The sequence below is a fragment of the Bison bison genome, unplaced genomic scaffold, assembly GCF_000754665.1.
Source record: "Bison bison bison isolate TAMUID 2011002044 unplaced genomic scaffold, Bison_UMD1.0 scf7180017864318, whole genome shotgun sequence".
NCBI classification, from domain to species: domain Eukaryota; kingdom Metazoa; phylum Chordata; class Mammalia; order Artiodactyla; family Bovidae; genus Bison; species Bison bison.
In genome coordinates, this window is record NW_011494890.1 from 2,391,576 (window position 1) to 2,413,443 (window position 21,868).

General features: G+C 36.5%; 1 protein-coding gene across 2 annotated transcripts in view; it reads right to left on the reverse strand.

The window, feature by feature from the left end:
- The window catches only part of TMPRSS15 (transmembrane protease, serine 15), a 145,908-nt gene that overhangs the window by 61,221 nt on the left and 62,819 nt on the right, over positions 1-21,868 (reverse strand). For both annotated transcript variants that reach the window (XM_010852961.1, XM_010852962.1), the window contains 6 exons: positions 18,901-19,006; positions 18,444-18,594; positions 15,978-16,113; positions 8,739-8,828; positions 3,572-3,697; positions 1,206-1,346 (listed from right to left, as the gene is read on the reverse strand). In XM_010852961.1, coding sequence (XP_010851263.1) covers positions 1,206-1,346; positions 3,572-3,697; positions 8,739-8,828; positions 15,978-16,113; positions 18,444-18,594; positions 18,901-19,006 — 750 coding nt within the window. The remainder of the gene's footprint in view (positions 1-1,205; positions 1,347-3,571; positions 3,698-8,738; positions 8,829-15,977; positions 16,114-18,443; positions 18,595-18,900; positions 19,007-21,868) is intronic.

The window sequence follows — 21,868 nt, forward strand, 5'->3', positions numbered from 1 at the left end:
GTCGTCCCCTTCTCCTCCTGCCCCCAATCCCTCCCAGCATCAGAGTCTTTTCCAAAGAGTCAACTCTTTGCATGAGGTGGCCAAAGTACTGGAGTTTCAGCTTTAGCATCATTCCTTCCAAAGAAATCCCAGGGCTGATCTCCTTCAGAATGGGCTGGTTGGATCTCCTTGAAGTCCAAGGGCCTCTCAAGAGTCTTCTCCAACACCACAGTTTAAAAGCATCAATTCTTCAGTGCTCAGCTTTCTTCACAGTCCAACTCTCACATCCATACATGACCAGAGGAAAAACCATAGCCTTGACTAGACAGAGCTTTGTTGGCAAAGTAATGTCTCTGCTTTTCAATATGCCATCTAGGTTGATCATAACTTTCCTTCTGTATCTGTATCTACAACTATATCTACATCTCTCCATGATGAGCAGGCAGGTCATGATTTGGATTCCTGCTGATTATGTTATGGATGTAATAAAAAATATAGGGCAAGAAGGTTGTGAAAAGTGTGAAATGAAAGTGTTTGCTGCTCAGTCCTGTCCAACTCTAGGAGATGCCATGGACTGTAGCCTGCCAGGCTCCTCTGTCCATGGAATTCTCCAGGCAAGAATACTGGAGTGGGTTGCCATTCCCTTTTCCAGGGGATCTTCCCCACCCAGGGATTGAACCTGGGTCTCCTGCGTTGAAGGCAGACTCTACCATCTGAGCCACCAAAAAGGTTGTGCATTCCAGCAAATATCAGCATCAAATTCCTTCTGCCTTCATGGCGGTGCCTTTTCACACTGTCTGTCTCCAAGAAGTTGATGTTAATTTTTTAATTGGATGTTGTTGGCATTCAAACAGCTCATTTGCTTGTTTTCCTGCTGTTCTCTGAAAATGTTCTTGGCAAAAGGAATGTGATGGACAATCCTCCTTCCTCACAGTGCCAAGAAGCCCCCCTTTACAGTTTAAAATGGCCCTTTTCAGATACAAGATGCACAACTCTTTACATAGCAGAGAAGTGCGAATAGGTCTGTTGAAAAACCCCTGTGGATTCCTGCTTTAAGCAAAGTCAGCTAGTGGTTAATCAGGTGTAAAGGAAGGAAGAAATTCTCCTTTAAGATGAGGAAATATGAACGAATGTATTAGAATGCAAACATTGAAATTAAGTTCTGGCTGTTTCTATTGTTTGGCTCCAAAACTTATAAGGCAGCATGTAATCCCACACCTACTTACCTGGAATCCCCAAGCCATAGCCAGTAGTGAAATTTGCTTTAAATCCCCGTTTTGCCAACATATTATCAGTGATAAAAAGCACAGTCATTTGGTTGGTGGTTGAGAACACGTCGTTTACTGGACCAGGGCCTGTGTACACAGCTGCTCCCAAAGAAAATGGGATAATCAGTGAGATAATCATTTGACTCTAGAAGGAAATGTACCCTTTTCCTGAATTCTGTCTCCCAGACATATGCAACACGCAGCGTGGCTTGCTCAAGAAGCACCCACACATAGAACGTGTACATTCTCTTATATTCTAGACACTGCTTCTAAGAAAGCCAACTTCTTTGTTGATCTTTTCCAGTATTACTTAAGGTTTCTGCAGCTCTAGAATTGTAATGATGAAATTACTCATAATATTGTCTAACTTAGCACAAGTACTATTCAAAGCTCATGCTACCCCAGAAAATTATTTACCTGCTTTTAAAGACCTTTATAAAATAATGGAGATTATAATTTTTTACAATTTTTGTCTCAATAAATTTAGTCTGAATTTTTATCTTAATAAATCAATTGCCTTTTTAATACATTTTTATTTAAATTCATTTGATATTTTTTTATAAATTGAATCATTAACCTTATCTGAAAGATATATTAGAGACAGATAACGTAGACCTAAATGGTGGTATTCAATTTTTCCCCCTCTAATCCCTAGGGCTACAGGCCTTCATAAACAATAAAATCCTCTTGGTAACCTTTCCCTTCTCCAGGGGATCTTCCCAACCCAGGGATCAAATCCAGGTCTCCCACATTGCAGGCAGATTATTTACCAGCTGAGCCACAAAGGTAGCCCTGTTAAAAAGTACTGGCTTCAGTTACTTTAAAAATACATTCATTGTGTTAAATGTTTTATATATTGGAATACTTGAAAGTGATTCTGTATCATAAGAGCTCCTTGCTGATAAATTTGAAAACAATGATTATGAGATCCTTTTGGAATTCTCATTTACTTTTCAATGATTGATGGAAATACTAAGAGGTGAAATGATAAAAACTGATCACGAGAACAGAAATTTTTATTATAAAGACAACGTAAAGTGAAAATAGAAAAACTACTCAAAATGCATTTATAACTGTATTGAAAATCAAACTTGAAGTTCCTCAGTTCTTGCTGGCACAAGGCACCGTAGTTCACTGAGACTTTCATTGTTACTGGTTTTGTGTGTGGCTCTCATCTCCCAGGAGGCTTCTGAGAGTCAGACACGACTGAGCACATGCACAAAGCACAGTTAGATAAAACACTTCTGAAATGTGTGCTGTTTTTGCGTTCCAGTTGACATTTTATGTATTTTCATAGTTTAAAGCATGACTTATCAAGGGACACTTCTTTCTTAAAAGTTGGTAGTTGTTTAATAAGATATTAGCCATTCTATTTCATAGAACTTTATTATATTAAAAGGCATTTATGATCTAGGTATAATAACTTCTGGAATAGTACACTTTTCCTCTATGTCTATTAAAAATTAGTGATCAATAAATGATTGGGAAGAATCAATTTGATCAATTTTTGACTCATTCTCAGATATTTATATAGAAGCAGCTAGTACTAGAGACACAAAGTAATAGTGAAACACAAAGTAAATATCATTTAAAAATTTTGCATAATAAACATAATTGATCCTTCAGTTTGAAATGAAATAAAATGTATTACAATAGTTATTTTTGGACATACAATGTAAACATAATGCATAGAATAGAAAACTGCATAATGGATGTTCTTGGCTTTTAGTCTCTAAAGTATAATGCTTAGTGTTCTTGCCTGGAGAATCCCAGGGACAGACGAGCCTGGTGGGCTGCCGTCTAAGGGGTCACAGAGTCGGACATGACTGAAGTGACTTAGCAGCAGCAGCAGCAGCAGCAGTATCTCTAGGACCTGCTAACTCAAAACTGTGAATCTTGATTTCCCAAGAATTCTAAAGAATATTTTTCCGTCATCACTGTGAACGTTCCCCATATTGGAAATGCCACAGTTTGATGTGTTATTCTACTGTTGTGTTTTCACTTCGCTCTTTGTAAAAAAGTAACTACATGTATTGAGAAATTCTCTCTCCATGGGCTTCCCTGGTAGCTCAGCTGGTAAAGAAGCCACCTGCAATACGGGAGACCTGGGTTCGATCTCTGGGTTGGGAAGACCCCCCGGAGAAGGGAGCAGCTGCCCACTCCAGCATTCTTGCCTTGAGAATCCCATGAACAGAGGAGCCTAGCAGGCTGCAGTCCATGGGGTGGCAAAGAGTCGGACACGACTGAACGACTTTCATTTTCATTTTCTCTCTCCATCAGTCTGTCTTGAGCCATACAACTTTCACAATAAACTGGAGACTTACCTAAGAACAAGGAATCATCTCCTTCACCATCTCTGATTTCAACTACATCTGCAATATTTTCCAGGTCAAATTCTTGAAAGTGAAGCTGAATATTTTTTCCCTTTTGTGCATTTAAATTCCAAATACCTTAAAAGTAATAAATAATAAAGTTAGTTTAAACATACTTCTTTTGATTTCTCTTAACTTCAATCTTCTGAGACTTTCAAATCACTTTCAAAAATCTTTCCTTCATTTTATAAAACCTAATATTCCAAACTATTTGTCTGTGTGAAGAAATATTTCATCTACTCTAGAATACTTATAGTAAAATTTCAACTAAATTTGAGATCATTTATTCTAATTGAATTTATTTTATTCATATAAATGAAATACTTTCATCAAAGCGTGCAAATAGCCTTTTACTCCTACAATCTAAAATATATGAACGTCAAAAGATATGAATATTCTACTTCTATTTATCTTATTTCCAAGATTAAATGTAGAGGAAATGAGGTAATTAAAATGTAATTTGTAGGGCAACTAAGCTTTAGTATTTCTTTAAGTAATTGTTGCCATTATTTATATATGTCATATGATGGCAGTTCCTTTTGAAACAAAACAAAAAAATATTTATAGCCTTTTAGTATCAGGGAATGGCAACCCACTCCAGTGTTCTTGCCTGGAGAATCCCAGGGACAGGGGAGCCTGGTGGGCTGCCATCTATGGGGTCGCACAGAGTCGGACACGACTGAAGCAACTTAGCAGCAGCAGCAGCAGCAGTATCAGGAATCCCTGGTGGCACAGCGGTAAAGAAACTGCCTGTCAAAGCAGGAGATGTGGGTTCAATCCCAGAGTTGGGAGAACCCCCTGGAGAAGGGAATTGCCACCCACTCCAATATTCTTGCCTGGGAAATCCCATGGACAGAGGAACCTGGGCAACTATAGTCCATGGGGTCCAAAAAGAATTGGACATGACTTAGTGACTAAGTCAGCAGTGGCCACAGGACTGGAAAAGGTCAGTTTTCATTCCAATCCCAAAGAAAGGCAATGCCAAAGAGTACTCAAACTACCACACAATTGTACTCATCTCACATGCTAGTAAAGTGATGCTTAAAATTCTCAAAGCCAGGCTTCAGCAATATGTGAACCGTGAACTTCCAGATGTTCAAGCTGGTTTTAGAAAAGGCAGAGGAACCAGAGATCAAATTGCCAATATCCGCTGGACTATCAAAAAAGCAAGAGTTCCAGAACAACGTCTATTTCTGCTTTATTGACTATACCAAAGCCTTTGACTGTGTGGATCACAATAAACTGTGGAAAATTATGAAAGAGATGGGAATACCAGACCACCTGACTTGCTTCTTGAAAACCTATATTCAGGTCAGGAAGCAACAGTTAGAACTGGACATGGAACAACAGTCTGGCTCCAAATAGGAAAAGGAGTATGTCAAGGCTGTATATTGTCACCCTGCTTATTTAACTTATACGCAGAGTACATCATGAGAAATGCTGGGCTGGAAGAAGCACAAGCTGGAATCAAGGTTGCTGGGAGAAATATCAATAACCTCAGATATGCAGATGACACCACCCTTATGGCAGAAAGTGAAGAAGAACTAAAGAGCCTCTTGATAAAAGTGAAAAAGAAGAGTGAAAAAGTTAGTTTAAAGCTCAATATTCAGAAAACTAAGATCATGGCATCTGGTTCCATCACTTCATGCAAATAGATGGGGAAACAGTGGAAACAGTGGCTGACTTTATTTTTTTGGGGCTCTGAAATCACTGCAGATGGTGATTGCAGCCATGAAATTAAAAGACGCTTACTCATTGGAAGGAAAGTTATGACCAACCTAGATAGCATATTAAAAAACAGAGACATTACTTTGTCAACAAAGGTCCGTCTAGTCAAGGCTATGGTTTTTCCAGTAGTCATGTATGGACGTGAGAGTTGGACTATGAAGAAAGCTGAGTGCCGAAGAATTGATGCTTTTGAACTGTGGTGTTGGAGAAGACTCTTGAGAGTCCCTTGGACTGCAAGGAGATCCAACCAATCCATCCTAAAGGAGGGCAGTCCTGGGTGTTCATTGGAAGGCCTGATGTTGAAGCTGAAACTCCAATACTTTGGCCTCCTGATGTGGACAGGCGACTCATTTGAAAAGTCCCTGATGCTGGGAAAGATTGAGGGCAGGAGCAGAAGGGGACGACAGAGGATAAGATGGTTGGATGGCATCACCGACTCAATGGACATGGGTTTGGATGGACTCTGGGAGTTGGTGATGGACAAGGAGGCCTGATGTGCTGCAGTTCATGGGGTCTCAAAGAGTTGGACATGACTGAGTGACTGAACTGAACTGAACTAGTGACTAAATCACCACCATCTTGTTTTTTATTGATTCCTTAAATGATTTATTCTTTAGATTTTGCTCCCGAACATTTCTTCATTCTACATGAATTTCTCATTCACTCTTAAGGAAGTCATTTCACTGACATAGTAATGGACCTCTAAGTTATCTTCTACATTTTCTTGAGAAGTAGATCCAGTTATCCAATATTTACTGTGTATAAATGTAAGTATCTCCAACTCAACAAGTAATAAAGGGAACACAGCGATCTCTTTTGCCAACTCATTCCTCTTTTCATTCTTCCTATTTCAGTGAATAGTACCACTAATCAGCCACTCACAGTTTTCTACACCAGAAGCTTCCTCGTCTTCCTTGACCTCTCTCCTCCCATATACAATCAATTACCAAGGGTGCCAATGCTAGCTCCTACATCCCTGGGATCCCATTGCCTTCTCAGTCTCCAATGCCACTATCCGAATTCAAGTCACTGTTATTTTTCATCTCCTAATGAGTGAGGCTAATTGCTCCCTTACAACCAATCTCTGATCCTGCAATAGAATTTGTTGTTGCTCGGTCACCATGTAGTGTCCAACTCTATGCAACCCCATGGACTGCAATACAAAAGGATGGATCCATCTAACATGTAAACTTGATTTTACCACTATTTTCCTGTAAGCCAGTGAAAGTCTCCTCAGTGCTCTCAGAATAAAATTCAAACTGCTTAACATGGTGTGAGATAACTTCACATTTCATTTTCATTTGTTATCATTACTTAATTTTGCTTGAAGATTCAAGAAAAAATCAAGGTCTTCTACTTCTGAACTTTTGTATGTTAAATACTTCTTATGTTCCTGCACAGCCTCCTGTCTTTGCCCTTATTATAAACAGGGCCTTAGGCATTGTGTTATGTCTGACAAGTTATCTGAATCCTTATCTAGACTGAATTGTTTGTTTCTTCTTTACTTACTTCAGTACCTAACAAATAAAGCACTCAAAAAAGATTTCATGAATAAGTTAATAAATTTAATAAATGTCTCCAAATTGTTCTTTCAATGTTCCACTTATTTTTGGATTCTTTTACATCATTACTTTGTACAATTGATAATGTACAAATCATATTTTTACATTATTACTTTGTACAAATGTTTCAAAGATAGTTTCCATGCTAAGTAGAGATGATAATCTCTGGTTCCCCATACAAGTCAAATTAGATTAATGGCTGTTTATTTTTTTTAATCAGATATCTCCCTATAATAGTGACTCTATTATCCTTTCAGAATGATATGATCTCTGGATCATTTGAAGGAAGAGACACTGACATTTTCAAATAACACATTTTTCACTGTCATTGGGGTATTTTTTTCACTGGTAGAATTTTCCATTTAGGTTGGTGGTGCTATCAGAAGCCATGGAAGGCAGGGGAAGAACATGTCTGTTTCTCAAAATACTAGTGTGGAATCTTTGGAGGGATGGGCCATGGAATTTTCATCTTTAACACAAACAATCTCTGTGCAGTTCTAATGAGCATCTCTATTTAGGACTAATGATCTAGATATAAGCTTTATCTGGTTTTATCATACAAGTCTCTTCTTTCTAGACTTAGAATTTTTTAGTATCCTTCATACTAGATCATCCTTTATGTTGGGACATATTGGGACTGCTTCCCTGGTGGCTCAGGTGGTAAAGAATCTGCCTTAAGTGCAGGAGACCTAGGCTTGATCCCTGGGTGGGGAATATCCCCTGGAGAAGGGAATGGCAACCCACTCCAGTATTCTTGCCTGGAGAATTCCATGGGCAGAGGAGTCTGGTGGGGCTATATAGTCCATGGGGTTGCAAAGAGTCAGACATGACAGAGAGACTAATACTTTCACTTTATATTGGGATTCTAATCACTGCCTGCTTTATTCTCTTTAATCTGTAGTTATAAAAGATATATATATATATATATGGATGAGTCTCTTTGCTGTCCACCTGAAACTATCACAACATTGCATATTGGCTATATTCCAATACAAAATAAAAAAAATAATAAATTAAAAAAAAAGAAATTGTGGAGGTCAGAAATAGTGAAACACTATTTATAAAGTGCTTTGAAAACAAAACAGAAAACTATCAACCCAGAATCGTTTAATCAGCAAATGTATCCTTCAACAATGAAAATTAAAACCATTTTCAGAAGAAAGAAAATTAAGAGAATTCATTGCCAGTAGACCTGAATTAAAAGAAACGTTAAAGAAAGTTCACAGGGGAAAAAAAATGATAGCAGAGGGCACCCTGTAATGCCAAGAAATAAGGAAAAATAACAGAAATGGTAATATCTGAGTAAATAGAATAATTTTGTTCACAGTTTACACTTGTTAAAATATGTATAAATAAATAGTATTTAACATTGGGGAAAAAAAAAAGATGTGGGTGTCACAATTGGCTCTTTGCTTTATGTACTTTCCACTGATCTTATACTATGGAACTCAAACTTGTTATACACAAGATAAACAATATATGCATAATCAAGGAGACTGGTATCTGGAATAAGGCTACTACCTCTTTTACTTATTTTTTTAAACTTTTAAATAGGAGAATTATCATAATATCACCTGTTTTAAAGAATTATTGTAAGAACTGACTAAAATAAGTTATATTAAGCACTGGTGCTGTGACTGGCATAAAATAAATGCTAAAAAAGTTAGTCATTAATCATTGTTATTCTTCTCATTATATTAAGTGAGCTCATAGATGTAGTAGTTGTATCCAGATATAGCAAATTTATAATCTGGTTTGCTGTGTCAAGGGGAGAATCTAACTTTGATATATACATTTGTTTTCCGTGATCTGGAAAAGAAATGACTCACAGAAAGCCTGATTAGGGTAGCTGTTTGGGAAGTTTATAGACGTGAATGTTGTATTTGGCTCCCACAGGTCATGAGGCCCTCCACAGTCCGCTGAAAAGGAAAGCAAAGAAAAATCATGAGTAACATAATATTTATTTCAGAGCTGTAATACTGTATGCCAGCAAATTTCCAATTTTATTTCTTGGAATACTGGTTTTGTCAGATACATGTTAGAGCTTGTGTAAGGGAAAATATAGGCTAACAGGTTTCTTTACTGAAGAATGTCTCAAACCCTTATATATTTTTATGATCTTTGTGATTCCCCAAGAAGGCATAATAGTGTTCTGCATTTTCCAAAATTATCTGGCCAAGGAAACAATTTTGACAAGCATCTTTTATAGGTAGTCTTCATGAAATAAAGTATCAACTCCTTGCTTTAGAAAAAATAGATGAATCTTTGTAATGGAACAAATACAGTATATGCCTCTCTCTTATGAGAAGGACTAGTAAATAACTAATCTTATCATTTCTTGTTTTTTCTTCTTTTTTTCCTACTTTTCTTTAGTAGAGAAGCTTCACCATTCTGTATACTGTATTGAAGCATGTGATGTTCAAGAAAGGGAGACAAACACAATTGCTACTTTCTAAATAGTTACCCTAGATTGTCTAGGAGTGAAGTTGGGACTGAACTAAATCCAAATTTATAAGAAAAAACATAGCACCGATCTTCCAGTTAAGAGTATGATGCTTCAAGTAGGTAAACTAACTTTTTGAAATTTGTAACCTACTTCATATTTATTTATCTTGCTTATTAGTAGACCATTCTAAAATAATGTAAAAATTCCTCAGCTACGTTGAGTATTCCAGTTCTTACTTTTTAATATCATATTATATTTAAGATCAAAAGAATAAAAGTAACCTAAATAGAAGAATACAGAGGATCAGGATAAGTATATATTTTCCTGTAATTAAAGCAGATGATAATGATATGGCTGTGTGTGCTTAGTCACTCAGTCATGTCCGACTCTTTGCAACCCCATGAACTATAGCCTGCCAGGCTCCTCTGTTCATGGTGATTCTTCAGGCAAGAACACTGGAGTGGGTTGCCGTGACCACCTCCAGGGGATATTCCTAACCCAGGGACTGAACCCAGGTCTCCCACACTACAGGCAGATTCTTTACTGCCTGAGCTACCAGTGAAGAGGAATAATACTGGAGTGGGTAGCCTATCCCTACTCCAGTGGATCTTCCTGACCCAGGAATCCAATTAGAGTGTCCTGCACTGCAGGCAGATTCTTTACCAGCTGAGCAACCAGGGGAGCCTGATAATGGTGTACTTACTCCCAATAACATAGAAGTCAAATTAGAGAAGAGAAAATTAAATGTCTCTACATCTACAGCAGTGTCTTTTATCAGACTCTCTTGTTTAATCCCTCTTTCACAGGTCATCTGCCTTATTTATGTGGATCCTTCCAATTTATGTGCATTTTTCAAGCTTGTAGGTAATAATGTTCTTTGATTTGGGTTTTGTGATATGCACAATGGGACAGAGACAGTTACTGTGGCTCAAACTAGTATCATTACCAATATATCCTGTTCTGTAAGGTGATAGGGCTTGGCCTAACTTATATGAACTCCTGGGACTGGCTTATCCACAAACAAATGAGTTCAGCAGGAATAATAAAATCTTTCTAAAAACTCATTGTTTGCAAAATGTCCGTGCACATTGTCTCATCTGGAGAGAGAACACGGTGTGCAAAAGGAAGATGTGTTGTAGCTGGTGGAGTAAAACGGTTTCTCTGAGTTTCTCATCTTTTTGAGACTGGGTCTTCTCATATATAGACTAGACATATGTTAGAGATTTTCAAGGTTGTTGTAAAAATCAGAAATAATTTGTGAAAAATGCCTGTCACATTCAGTACTCATTTTCAATGCACCTCTGTGATATAGGTAATTACTATGACTTTTTCAGTTTTAAATGGGCAATCCAGACTTTGGAGGTATTCCATTAGTTGTTAATGTTGTGCACATTCAGTTAGTGTCAAGGCTTCAACTCAGTTAACCTCAAATTCATCTCACAGTATGTTACTGTCTCCTATTGGGTTGATTAAATGGAATCATTTTAACCATCTGGTCCAAGCCATAGGCAGGGTTTAGACTGCATCTCAGTAAATGGCACTTGGTGGGTAGGTGATATATACTTGATGGGTAGGTGACAAGGAGAAGGAGGACAGAGGGGAAGGTGGATGAGAGCTCTAAAAAGTAAAGTCAATGATGAACAGATCTAGAAGGAAGAAAGCAGAGTATACAGGGTGCTGAAGAAGACATTGGAACCAAAAAACGTGGTAATTCAGAACAAGGGCAATTTCCTAAGAAAGTGGTAATTCAGAACTAGGGCAGTTTCTCCACTGAGAAAGGCTGAAGATACTTCGAGCTCCCAGGCAGCTGTCCCTTGGAAGCAAATCATCTCCTTGATTGTGTGACTCTTTGTCTTGCAAAATTTCCTGAAAAGGGATCCACTACAACCCCTCAACTCTTCCCCACATACAATGCGTGTAATCTTCTGTAATTCTAAGTGCCTCGAAATTCTTCCTTCAATCATCTAGGAAATGGATGGAAAGGGAGAATGTAACTACAGGACAAAAGTAACACTGCAGATTGAAGAAGGATGGTGGCGGGGAGGAAGCCAGCTCTTCCTACTTTGTAAGTTTAGCCATACCCAGTGTGGCGGCTAGGGATGCTGCTGTTTAAACATCATTGTCATTTTCTCTTCAAGGAACAGGAAAATTTCTAAATTGTATACTCCTCATACAGTAAATAGTCAAAATTTTGGAGAATGCATTGCTTGTTCACCTCTCTGAACATTTGATAGTACGTTATATTATATGTAGATGAGTACATAGGACTTAAATGCACGATCAGAACTAAAATGCTGTTAAGTGTATTGTTAAGTCTGTCAGGGCAGGCAGTTGACTTAGCATTTCTCTTCTGAATAGTAATCTTGGAAAATTCAACAATTTAAAGTACTTTTAAAATAATAAAATCCTTAAGAAGTACTTTTTGAAATACATTTCAAATGTAATTTTATATCATATAACTGATCAATAAGTATCTCTGTTCATTGGCCTTATAAGATGCGTATCAGTTACTTCTGGTATATAAATGACTGTAAGAAATTGGCAAAGGCACTTTCAGCCATTCTAAACATGATGACACAGTTGATTTTAATGGTAGTTTTGCTATAGTAGAGATGTAGCATGTGCTTCTTAATAGAGGAGCCAAAGACTCATGAAATGTAATTCTGGAGATCAAGGTCCTGCTGTGTCATTTAATAAGCCATCTCCACACAGAGAATGAGAGTCAAATAGCCTCTTGATATGGGGAACCCTATTCAGTTACGGTTGTTAAACTTTCCCATTTTTCTTTTTTTTGGAGCTGTTCTCTCAAAGACTTGTTTTCTGATTAAGTTCTTCCTATGCCAGTAGGGATCTTCACTGCATGCAATATGTAAATAATATGCAGTATTTTGCAAAGTGGTTGTCAGGGATAGATATTTTCCTTGAGGCACGTCATTTTTAATCCATGCTTAAACCTCTAACATAAATGAGATATGTGTCAATGTGGAGGCATTTACTGTATGGTGGAAAACAGGAGAGTCAGGCCTTCACTTACAATAAAAGGGTTCAAATTAAAGTTATTTCTGACAAGATATTTCAAGCAAGAGATAAGGGTGATAAAAATAGGTTTCTGATGGCTACTTTTATGTGAGGGAAATAATAGGTGCAGTTTAAGAAATACTACTCACATTGATATTTGAATATGTTCGAAGGGGCTAATTTTTAAAATTAGGAATTTTCTTGTAATCATAGTAATACATAAGTCCTACAATATTACAGACAACATTTTAAAAGATTAGGTTGCTATATAAAAAGAAAATTTGGAGTTCAGTCAAAATTTTTATTTCCATTCACAGGTTATAGTGATCAGTCATGATATAAATAATTTTATTATATTTGTGGCAATAAAGGTCAATTTTTATTCCCAGTGATTTTCATTTTATTTATAATTAATAGCAATCTAGCCAATAATAGATCTAGTAAGTAGGCTGTTTTGAAGGTAAAAGAATAAAACAATAGAATAGTCAAAAACACTGATAGGAGCTTAGCAAATTTGGAATTTGCTAAGAGTTTGAATATTGAATCATACTAATGATATAAAAGCCAAGCAGATCTACATGACCATCAATTATAAAATAATTGAATAGGTACTAATTCATTTCACATGAATAACAAGAGTCAAAGATTATTTAGCTCTAAGTATAATATCCATTCTGAAGGAGATCAGCCCTGGGATTTCTTTGGAAGGAATGATGCTAAAGCTGAAACTCCAGTACTTTGGCCACCTCATGGGAAGAGTTGACTCATTGGAAAAGACTCTGATGCTGGGAGGGATTGGGGGCAAGAAGAGAAGGGGACGACAGAGGATGAGATGGCTGGATGGCATCACTGACTCGATGGACATGAGTCTGAGTGAACTCCGGGAGTTGGTGATGGACAGGGAGGCCTGGCACGCTGCCATTCATGGGGTTGCAAAGAGTTGGACACGACTGAAGCGACTTAGCAGCAGCAGCAGCAGCATACTATTTAGTGGGTTTCCCAGGTGGCGCTGATGGTAAAGAACCCGCCTGCCAAGGCAGGGTTTGCAAGAGATGCGGGTTCAATCCCTGGGTCGGGGAAAATACCCTGGAGAAGGAAATGGCAATCCACTCTAGTATTCTTGCCTGGAGAATCCCGTAGACAGAGGAGCTTCCTATAGACAGAGGAGCCTGGCAGGCTACAGTCATAGGGGCACAAAGAGTGGGACAGGACTGAAGTGACTTAGCACGCACGCATGCATACTATTTAGTAAGGACTTGTGATGAATCATTCTGATTGTGTTGCAAGTTGGCATTATATTTGTGTAATGGAATGTTTACTTTTTAAAATGTTCTCAATATAGTCCCCATATTTAAATTACTTGTGCTAATGTCACAGGGCAAAAATGATAGAGCTGATGTAGCAGCAAGTGATAAAAATAGAAGGAAGAAAAAAAAAGAAGAAAAATCCCTGCAGTTTGGAAAACTGAACTTGTATTTCCCGAAACAGGGCACAACCTGAATCCTTAGAAACAACAGAGAAAAATGGCTTTAGCTAGTCAGTTACTCGACTGGCAATATTTTCTTATTTAAATGCTCTCTAAGAGCCAAAGAAAAGACTATTAGGCAGTCAGCCATGGTTTCTTTTGTTTCTGCTTAAACAAATCACTGATCTGGAACCAGAAAAGCTCTGCTCAAATAAGAATTTCACTGAACCAATTGAAAATGGCATTTAAATGAAATTGTTCAGAATGCATTTGATGGTAATTAACATTTTTTGCTGTGCTAAATATTGCCCTGAAGTGAACCATTTGGAAACTGGAACAGATACACTCTGGGCAAATTCTAAAGTTTATATTTTAAAATCAGATGAATTATTCTACCGTTATCATTTCAGTATGGTGAAAATATGCAGGTATATCATGCTTCCTTGACATTGAGGTATTATATTTTTCTCTTTCATGTTGGAATAGATTAAGTGGACTGTGCATTACACAGATAAAGTTTTAATACAAAAAATTAAAGTTTTAGTTATATATGTATGATTTTATAGATAAAAGTTATCTCAAAGTTTTCTCAATTTTTTTATTTTGTATAGTGATGAAATTTGGCTACTTTTAAAATATCAATTCTATGAAACTATGTTACTTTCACCTAGAAAAGTTTTCTTCTTGACAACTTATTGAGGAATAGAGAAACAAGCTAACAGAAAAGATTGTGAAGACGGTCTGTTTTTAAATGATTGCACTATCAAAATAGCAAGATGTTGGTAATGCTTGGTATCCATAGCAATTATGTATCAAATCAGCAATGATTTTAATGATTGTAATACTTTTTGCAGAAAAAAAGTTTTATATAATAGACCAGAAGAGTGTGAGACACCTTTACAAAATCAAGTGAGACAATTATTTTTGAACAATGTTGTGGAGCCCAAATTATTGGTTTCAGATTGATATTTTCTCTATGGCTAGCCCCACAATGATTTGCAAGCTTTATTTCTGGTATTAAAATTTTGTTTAGCAGAAATGTTTTTGTTACCAAAAGTAACAAACAGCTGAGAAAGAGAGAGATACAGAGAGAGAGGCTTTAGTTTATACCTAACAGTATTTATTGATGATCTATATATGCAATATTAAGAACCAGACAACAGTGAAGCAAAGGTGATTAAGATCCAGAGTTTGGCATCAAGAACACAATTTTGGAGGCAATATTATTATATGGAAATGACTGAGCATGCATACATACAGACACACTTGGTATTTTCCTTCTTTTGTTTCAACTTTTTTGTGTCATTCTGTTGCTTGATCTTAGTGCTTCCTTGAAGCTTTTTCCAGCTCACACTCTCTTCTCCAAAGTACTCTACCACTTAAGTCTCTCATGTACTAATTTTAGGGGCACATAGTTAGATGTTGATTTTTGTATTTATTAATTTATAAATTAATATTATATGGATTTTTCTTTCATGTAATAGTGGTTATTGATATATCTTACATTTTCTTATGAAGTGCTTTGTATGCAATATTTATAAAATTTGAATGACTATTTCAAATATTGAAGAATCTATGTAATCCATACATGCACCAAGCACTGTGTGCATGCTAAGTCGCTTCAGTCATGTCTGACTCTGTGTGATCCTATGGACTGTAGCCCACCAGGCTCCTCTGTCTATGGGATTCTCCAGGCAAGAATATTGGAGTGAGTTGCCATGCCCTCCTCCAGGGGATCTTTCTAACTAGGGATCGAATTTGCGTCTCCTACTTTTCCTGCATTGGCAGATTTTTTTTTTTTTTTACCACTAAGGCCACTTGGGAAGCCCCACACCTAGCATTAGGTTGTATTAAATTGAAAACAAAATGGCAATCAGCACCTAAATTATTTTCAAAAATGAAAATGTACTAAAATTATCATAAACATGAAGCATAACAGGATGCACAGCATTATTTCATTGGTGATCTATATTTAATGTGTAATATTTTACTAGTTTCTGTTTTACTTATATTTTAAAGTTTCTGATTTTCAGTGAAAAGACAGCACTATGGCAAGATAATAAAAAAATAAATCAGAGAGAGATCTACCTGGAAATACTCATAACCTAATTAGGGAAAACACATGTTAAGGTTACTTACTGGGAAGTTCTGGTGGAGGAGTTGGGACTAAAGTTGGTTCTGGATAGACACTCACATTACAAATCCCATATGTTAGGCTAATGTCATCCAATGCTATATCACTCAGGATCTGGTTTTTAAACCCATAGAAAGAAACCTGTAATTCAGAGAGGTACATAAAATGATTCCACTTTAATCTTTTCTGATTGATTCTTCTTGTAGCCCAGTATTCTCTGGAGAATCAATACGGTCATGTCCAAGTAAATGTGGACGAGTTATCACACAGTGAAATACTGTTTTTCAAGATCCTTTGGCTGAGCCCAGCTCCCTAACTATGTGTTTACGGTGGTCTAAATTTTTGCTAGTGTCTTCTTTCTGTGTTAGGCAATATCGTCACAATTTCTCTATGTCTCTAGCTCTTTCTTTCATGATATTGTCATGCTCCATTGTACTCTGTCACATATACACATCATCTTGCATGGACAGCAACCTTATTCTAGGTTCTTTCCACAACATCATTAAAAATCGAGGTAGCTGTCTGCCTTCCTAGAGCATACAACCCTGAAGAGATTAGAAGTCACGCTGTCATGTCCAATTCTTTGCAATCTCTTGGACTATACAGTCCATGGAATTTTCCAGGCTAGAATACTGGAGTGGGTAGCCTTTCTCTTCTTCAGGGGATATTTCCAACCCAGTATTGAACCAGGGTCTCCTGCATTGCAGGTGGCTTCTTTACCAACTGAGCTATCAGAGAAATCCCTGGAGCATAACACCCTGAAGAGAAGACACATTGATTAGGTAATTTAAAAGAGAGAAGAAGAAAACAAGAGAAAATATAAATATGATATAGTTATTCAGAGCCAGATAGTGGCTCTAGTGGTAAAGAATCTGCCAACGCAGGAGACACAAGAGAGTTAGATTCCTGGGCTGGGGAGATCCCCTGGAGTGGGGAATGCCTGCTGGTACTGGTCGTAATTGACCTGGGAAGTTTGTGTGAGATATATTACAAAGGTGATAGCCAGAGGACACAGACCCAGACCTGGGAGAAAGGCCCAGTGTTCAGATGAAACATATTAGGTTCTTAAGAACAGTGGCTATTTTTGATGGACTTTGTTGGATCCTCTCCTGTCTGGGAAAGGAAAGACATAAACTGAACACCTGATGTGCTATTTGCTATGCAAGGTGCATTGTATGCATTATATTATTTAATTTTTCTGACACTAAATTGAATTTACAGTCATCTATTCACTCATTTGTTCACTCATTATACCTACTTCAATATACAATCATCTGTTCACTTGTTAGTTCATTCATTCTACCTACTTCATGGTAGACACTACTCCATGTAAGAATTATCTTTTCCTTTCAGATACACACAAGCTGAATGTCAAAGAGAATACAGTAACTTTTTCAAGATTTTGTAACTGAAGTGGCAAAGCCAAGGTGTAAATATTTCTAGAACTCAGTCCTCTCACCCTGCCTGATGAAAAAGTGGATGCAGTTTTGTGACTTTTAAGACTCTCCATGTGTTGCCCAAGATTTAGTTACTGCCATACTTATCTTTCTGTTTTTGCCATCTTTTTGTTCCTTCATGTTCCATTTTCCTTTACCCTTCCTTGAATTGTCAGAAAATTAAGGTGGAAAAGAAAACTTTACAGAATTATAGAATCAGAAGAAAGAGGATAAGGAAAAAGGATAGGAAAAAAAAAAAGAAAGCTAAGAAAGCTGGGAGGAATACAAATGAGAGTCATTGATTATTGCCTGCTTTTTATCAAGTCACAGAAAAGCACGGAATCTTCACTAATGACAATGTCTGTCCAAACATCTTCTGAAAGTTATACTCTTGTATCTGAAATTGCCCAGTTAAAACATTCTTAATTTGGTCAAGCTATTAGCTTATATGATCCTATATTTTAATTGCAAACACCCTTGGGAAGAGAATACATTAAGCTGTTACGTGAAAAATTAATTCACCCTAAAGTGAAATAAATGATCAGAGACTTCCCAATGATACAGCTCATAGAACTTGTCTCTAGAGAAAATATATGGCGATTAAGTTAGAATGTGGCAGCGTGTGGGGATACTGGTGGGTGTGGATGTTCTAACAGCAAAAGATGATTCCCTGGTGGTCTTGAAAAGTTGGAAAACCTAGTTAGGCAGTGGAATAGGAAGACATGGTTGACTTGTGCTAGAAAGTTGCTGAAGAAAGCTGAAATATCCTTCAAGTTTTCTGTGAATTTTATGGCTCATTATAAGTAGTACTTCCATGTAGTAAATTGTTCCTCAGTAAGTGGTTTTTAATGTCAGTGAATAATTGAAAATAGGGGAACTCAAATATAAAAAAAAAAAAAAAAGAGAAAGATCAGGAAAGAAGAGAAAATGACTTAGCTATACCCAGAAAGTAAATTGTTTTTCACATATCACCATAAACTATAATTGTATCACCATTTTGTAATACAAATACATGGTTATAAGTGTTTTGCCCACCTTAAATTCCACTGTTTCATTTAATGTTACTTGTCCATAGTTCCAATTTTGTCCATAATTTCCTTCTTTTTGGAAAATTGTCTTCTCCATGTTTTGGTCACTGCTGATATTAATGCTTAGTTTGTAAACATTTTCACCATACATATAATACCTAATTTGGAAACAAGCAAAAATTAATAAATTCCTAGAACACTAGAAAAAAAATATATATATTCACATATATGTAGATATATTAGGATTATTCTAAATCTTTCACTCAATTACCTCTTTTCTTTTGGGTAAAGGAGCTGCTAGAGAAAAGAAAGTTTTTAGTATTTGCTACTTTATTAATGGGAAAAGTAATGACTAATGCATTAAAACTTGGGGCAACATCTTAGTAAAATTTGAGCTTGGCAATGTAAGAAAAGCAACATCACTTATTAAATAAGATGTTACTTAACATGTGTCTATAACATACCAGAAACTAAGGCAGGCTTGTTCAGGAGTGGGATCTAAAGGGAGAGTTAAAAGTCCTACTCTTTCTCGTCTTCCTCCTGGTCCAGTTGGGGTGGAAATGTAAAATCCTGTAAAAAACAACAAGAATATTTTGCTTCACTTAAATATTAGCAACTTTTTTGGTTGTGCTTTCCTTCTATATAATTTATAAGCAGGAAAGCACAACTTTAACATGAAAATATAAAGAAACATGTTTAGGTAGAATGGAAAGGAGCTATATTAGAAGCCAGAAGGCAACTTCCATAATCAATTGTTATTTAAGAAAGTCACTTCTCAATTTAGGACTTCCCAATAGCCTTGAACAGGAACATCCTTAAGGATATAACAAAATCTAAGTTACTAAGAGTTCACATGACTGTTTCATCTTATTACTTTGAGAAAATACCACTTTAGCTCCAATTTATTAGATGTTTTGAGTATTCACTCCTGTAGAGACAATAGGACCGTGAAGATATTTAGATATGCTGATGGACTAACTCACTTAAGGTAAGTACTTAAATGCAAATTCCAAGGGAAAGTTCAATTCCTTCTACTGGAGTTTCCCTTACAATTGTAATTGTCACTAATTTTTGAGGTCATTTAAGTCTAATTAACATCTTCAGAAAATCCTTTTTGGTCTTTCGAACTAGATGTGACTCTTGAATTCTTAGTTACACTTGTACTTCTCTGATGTCACTTAGAGTTCCATCGTGTATTATATTTATATTCATATGTGCTGTTAAAAACTTGTTAGAAGTTTGGATAAAAGAAAGACATTTGGTACATTTTCTTAATTCTCTGTATGGATTAGCTAAATATTATTTAATATATTCATGCTACATTAAATTGGCTTTTTATTTTAAAATTTATTAAAGTACTACACAATTGAAATGATTAAATAGGTATCTTCCACAACCCTACGGGGAATTATAGGTTAAATGATAATTCTTTTAAAATATCTTTGAGAGTTCTTGGAATTAACCTCAAGAGTCAGCTTCAAAATTTGTAAGTTAAGCATTCAGTGAGTTTTTGTGAGCCATTTGGTTTCTCCTACAACGTCCATCTAGCCTTTTATTCTGCTTATTTCTTCATGAACTGAACCTAACCTCTGCCCCTCCAACACTCCAACCTCCAAAGAAGTCGTAACACTACTTCACTTCTTCTCTTTGGAAGAGAAGTAGTGCTGGATGTTGATGTAGAGACAGCAGAGATTGCAGAGAGAGTAGAACTTTCTGGAAAACTAGAGGGCCCTCTCAAAAAGAAAATACTATTCTAAGAATCACTTTGTGAGTTTGTGGGTGCATATAAAATTAACTGAATCTGGTAGATAAATATCAAAAGTTTTAGATTGAGAATGGTGCAAATTCAGCCAGGTTCTCTCAATATTAAAGAGCAACATTATTTTCTGAAATTCAACATCACAGGAAAAATAAGGAAATAAGGACAATTTTACTTTGAAACATTGAAATTACTCTTATTTTAGAATAGGTTTATAGGCTAAATAAAATGCAGATATCCCCAAGACTTAACATACTTTTGAAAATTGAATCTATAACTATTTTCCTCTCTGGCATAATATTTAGAACAGTATCACAGCCAATTTGTTTCTGTTGAATGTTTCTGTGGTATGCAAAGAAAATAGTTATGATACCTAATATGTATAAAGCATTTTTCATATGCCAGGCATTTTCCTAAGATTTTAAAAAACATATTAATTTAATGTTCATAATATTCCTCCAAAGTCAGGTTCTATTATCATCAACCCACTTTCCAGATGAGGAAACTGAGATAGATGATGAAATGATTGATGATGACGAGTCATCTAACAGAGTAGATTTAAATGGCAGAGCTCAAATGTAAACCTAGCTATGACTTTAGGGTCTCTATTTGAATGATTCTTACTACTATACAGTGCTAGCTAACCCCCAAGTGTTGGAATGATTATGATTTCATTGAGAAAAGCCAACAAAAAATACTTTCTTCATCTCTTCTAGCTCTTTTGTGACTCCTCCATTTCTGAAAATTTTATGTTACTCATCTCATATCCCTGAATGTTCTGGAAAAATGGGTCTCTGCTGAGCACCCCAAGCTGCTGCCCTGAATCAGCACCAATGTCTCCACCAGTTGCTTTTGTTTCTAAGAAGAACAGAGAAACGGAGCATTGACAATACAGAGATTTCAAAGTAGGTGCTCCACTAGGAGAAACTTCTTCAGAAAGACTCGGAGAGTTAAGGGGCTTAGCTATTCTTCCCTAAAGCAATGTTAATTCAAAGTTTATCTGTTTCATTTAGGCCTACCTGTCATTTAAAGTGAAAGTAAAGAACAAAAAACATCCTGCATGGATAAAAGGAACAGCAGGAAAGATTTAATTCCCTTCCATCTCAGAGGCAGGATGTCTGACACATAAAAAGCAAGCTGGAAGAAAAATACCCCTTGGAGGGGAATGACTGCTAGATTATGAAATCACCGGTATGAGACTTGGGAAGGACCTATTAAGGCCTCTCATCCGTTCTTATTACACTGCTGCCTCTGGTGGGCTCTCAACTGCTCTGACTCATCTCACTTTAAATAACTCCTGCTTCACAACCTTCTCCTGAGACTGCATTTCCAACCCGACTATTTAAAACCTCCACCTGACATTCAACCTGTCTCACTTTGGTCAGTTTCATCTTATTTCTTTTGTGATTTAATCTGTTGGCAAGCCTAAATCATTTTTCTCCCCTAATGTACTTATAGTCTTCAAATATCAGTAGAATGATTTTTCTCTCTTATTATGATGACATAAAAGGAGAAAATGATAATTTGAACATCAAAGATTTCGACTACATAAAAGCCATCTGTCAGAGTCAATGGATATAGGTGCTTTCTGTACTTTCCTCTAACTACTTTCCAAGTGTGAGAGAGAATTTTTTTTTTATATAGTTAAGGAAAAAAAAATGGTCAAATTATTT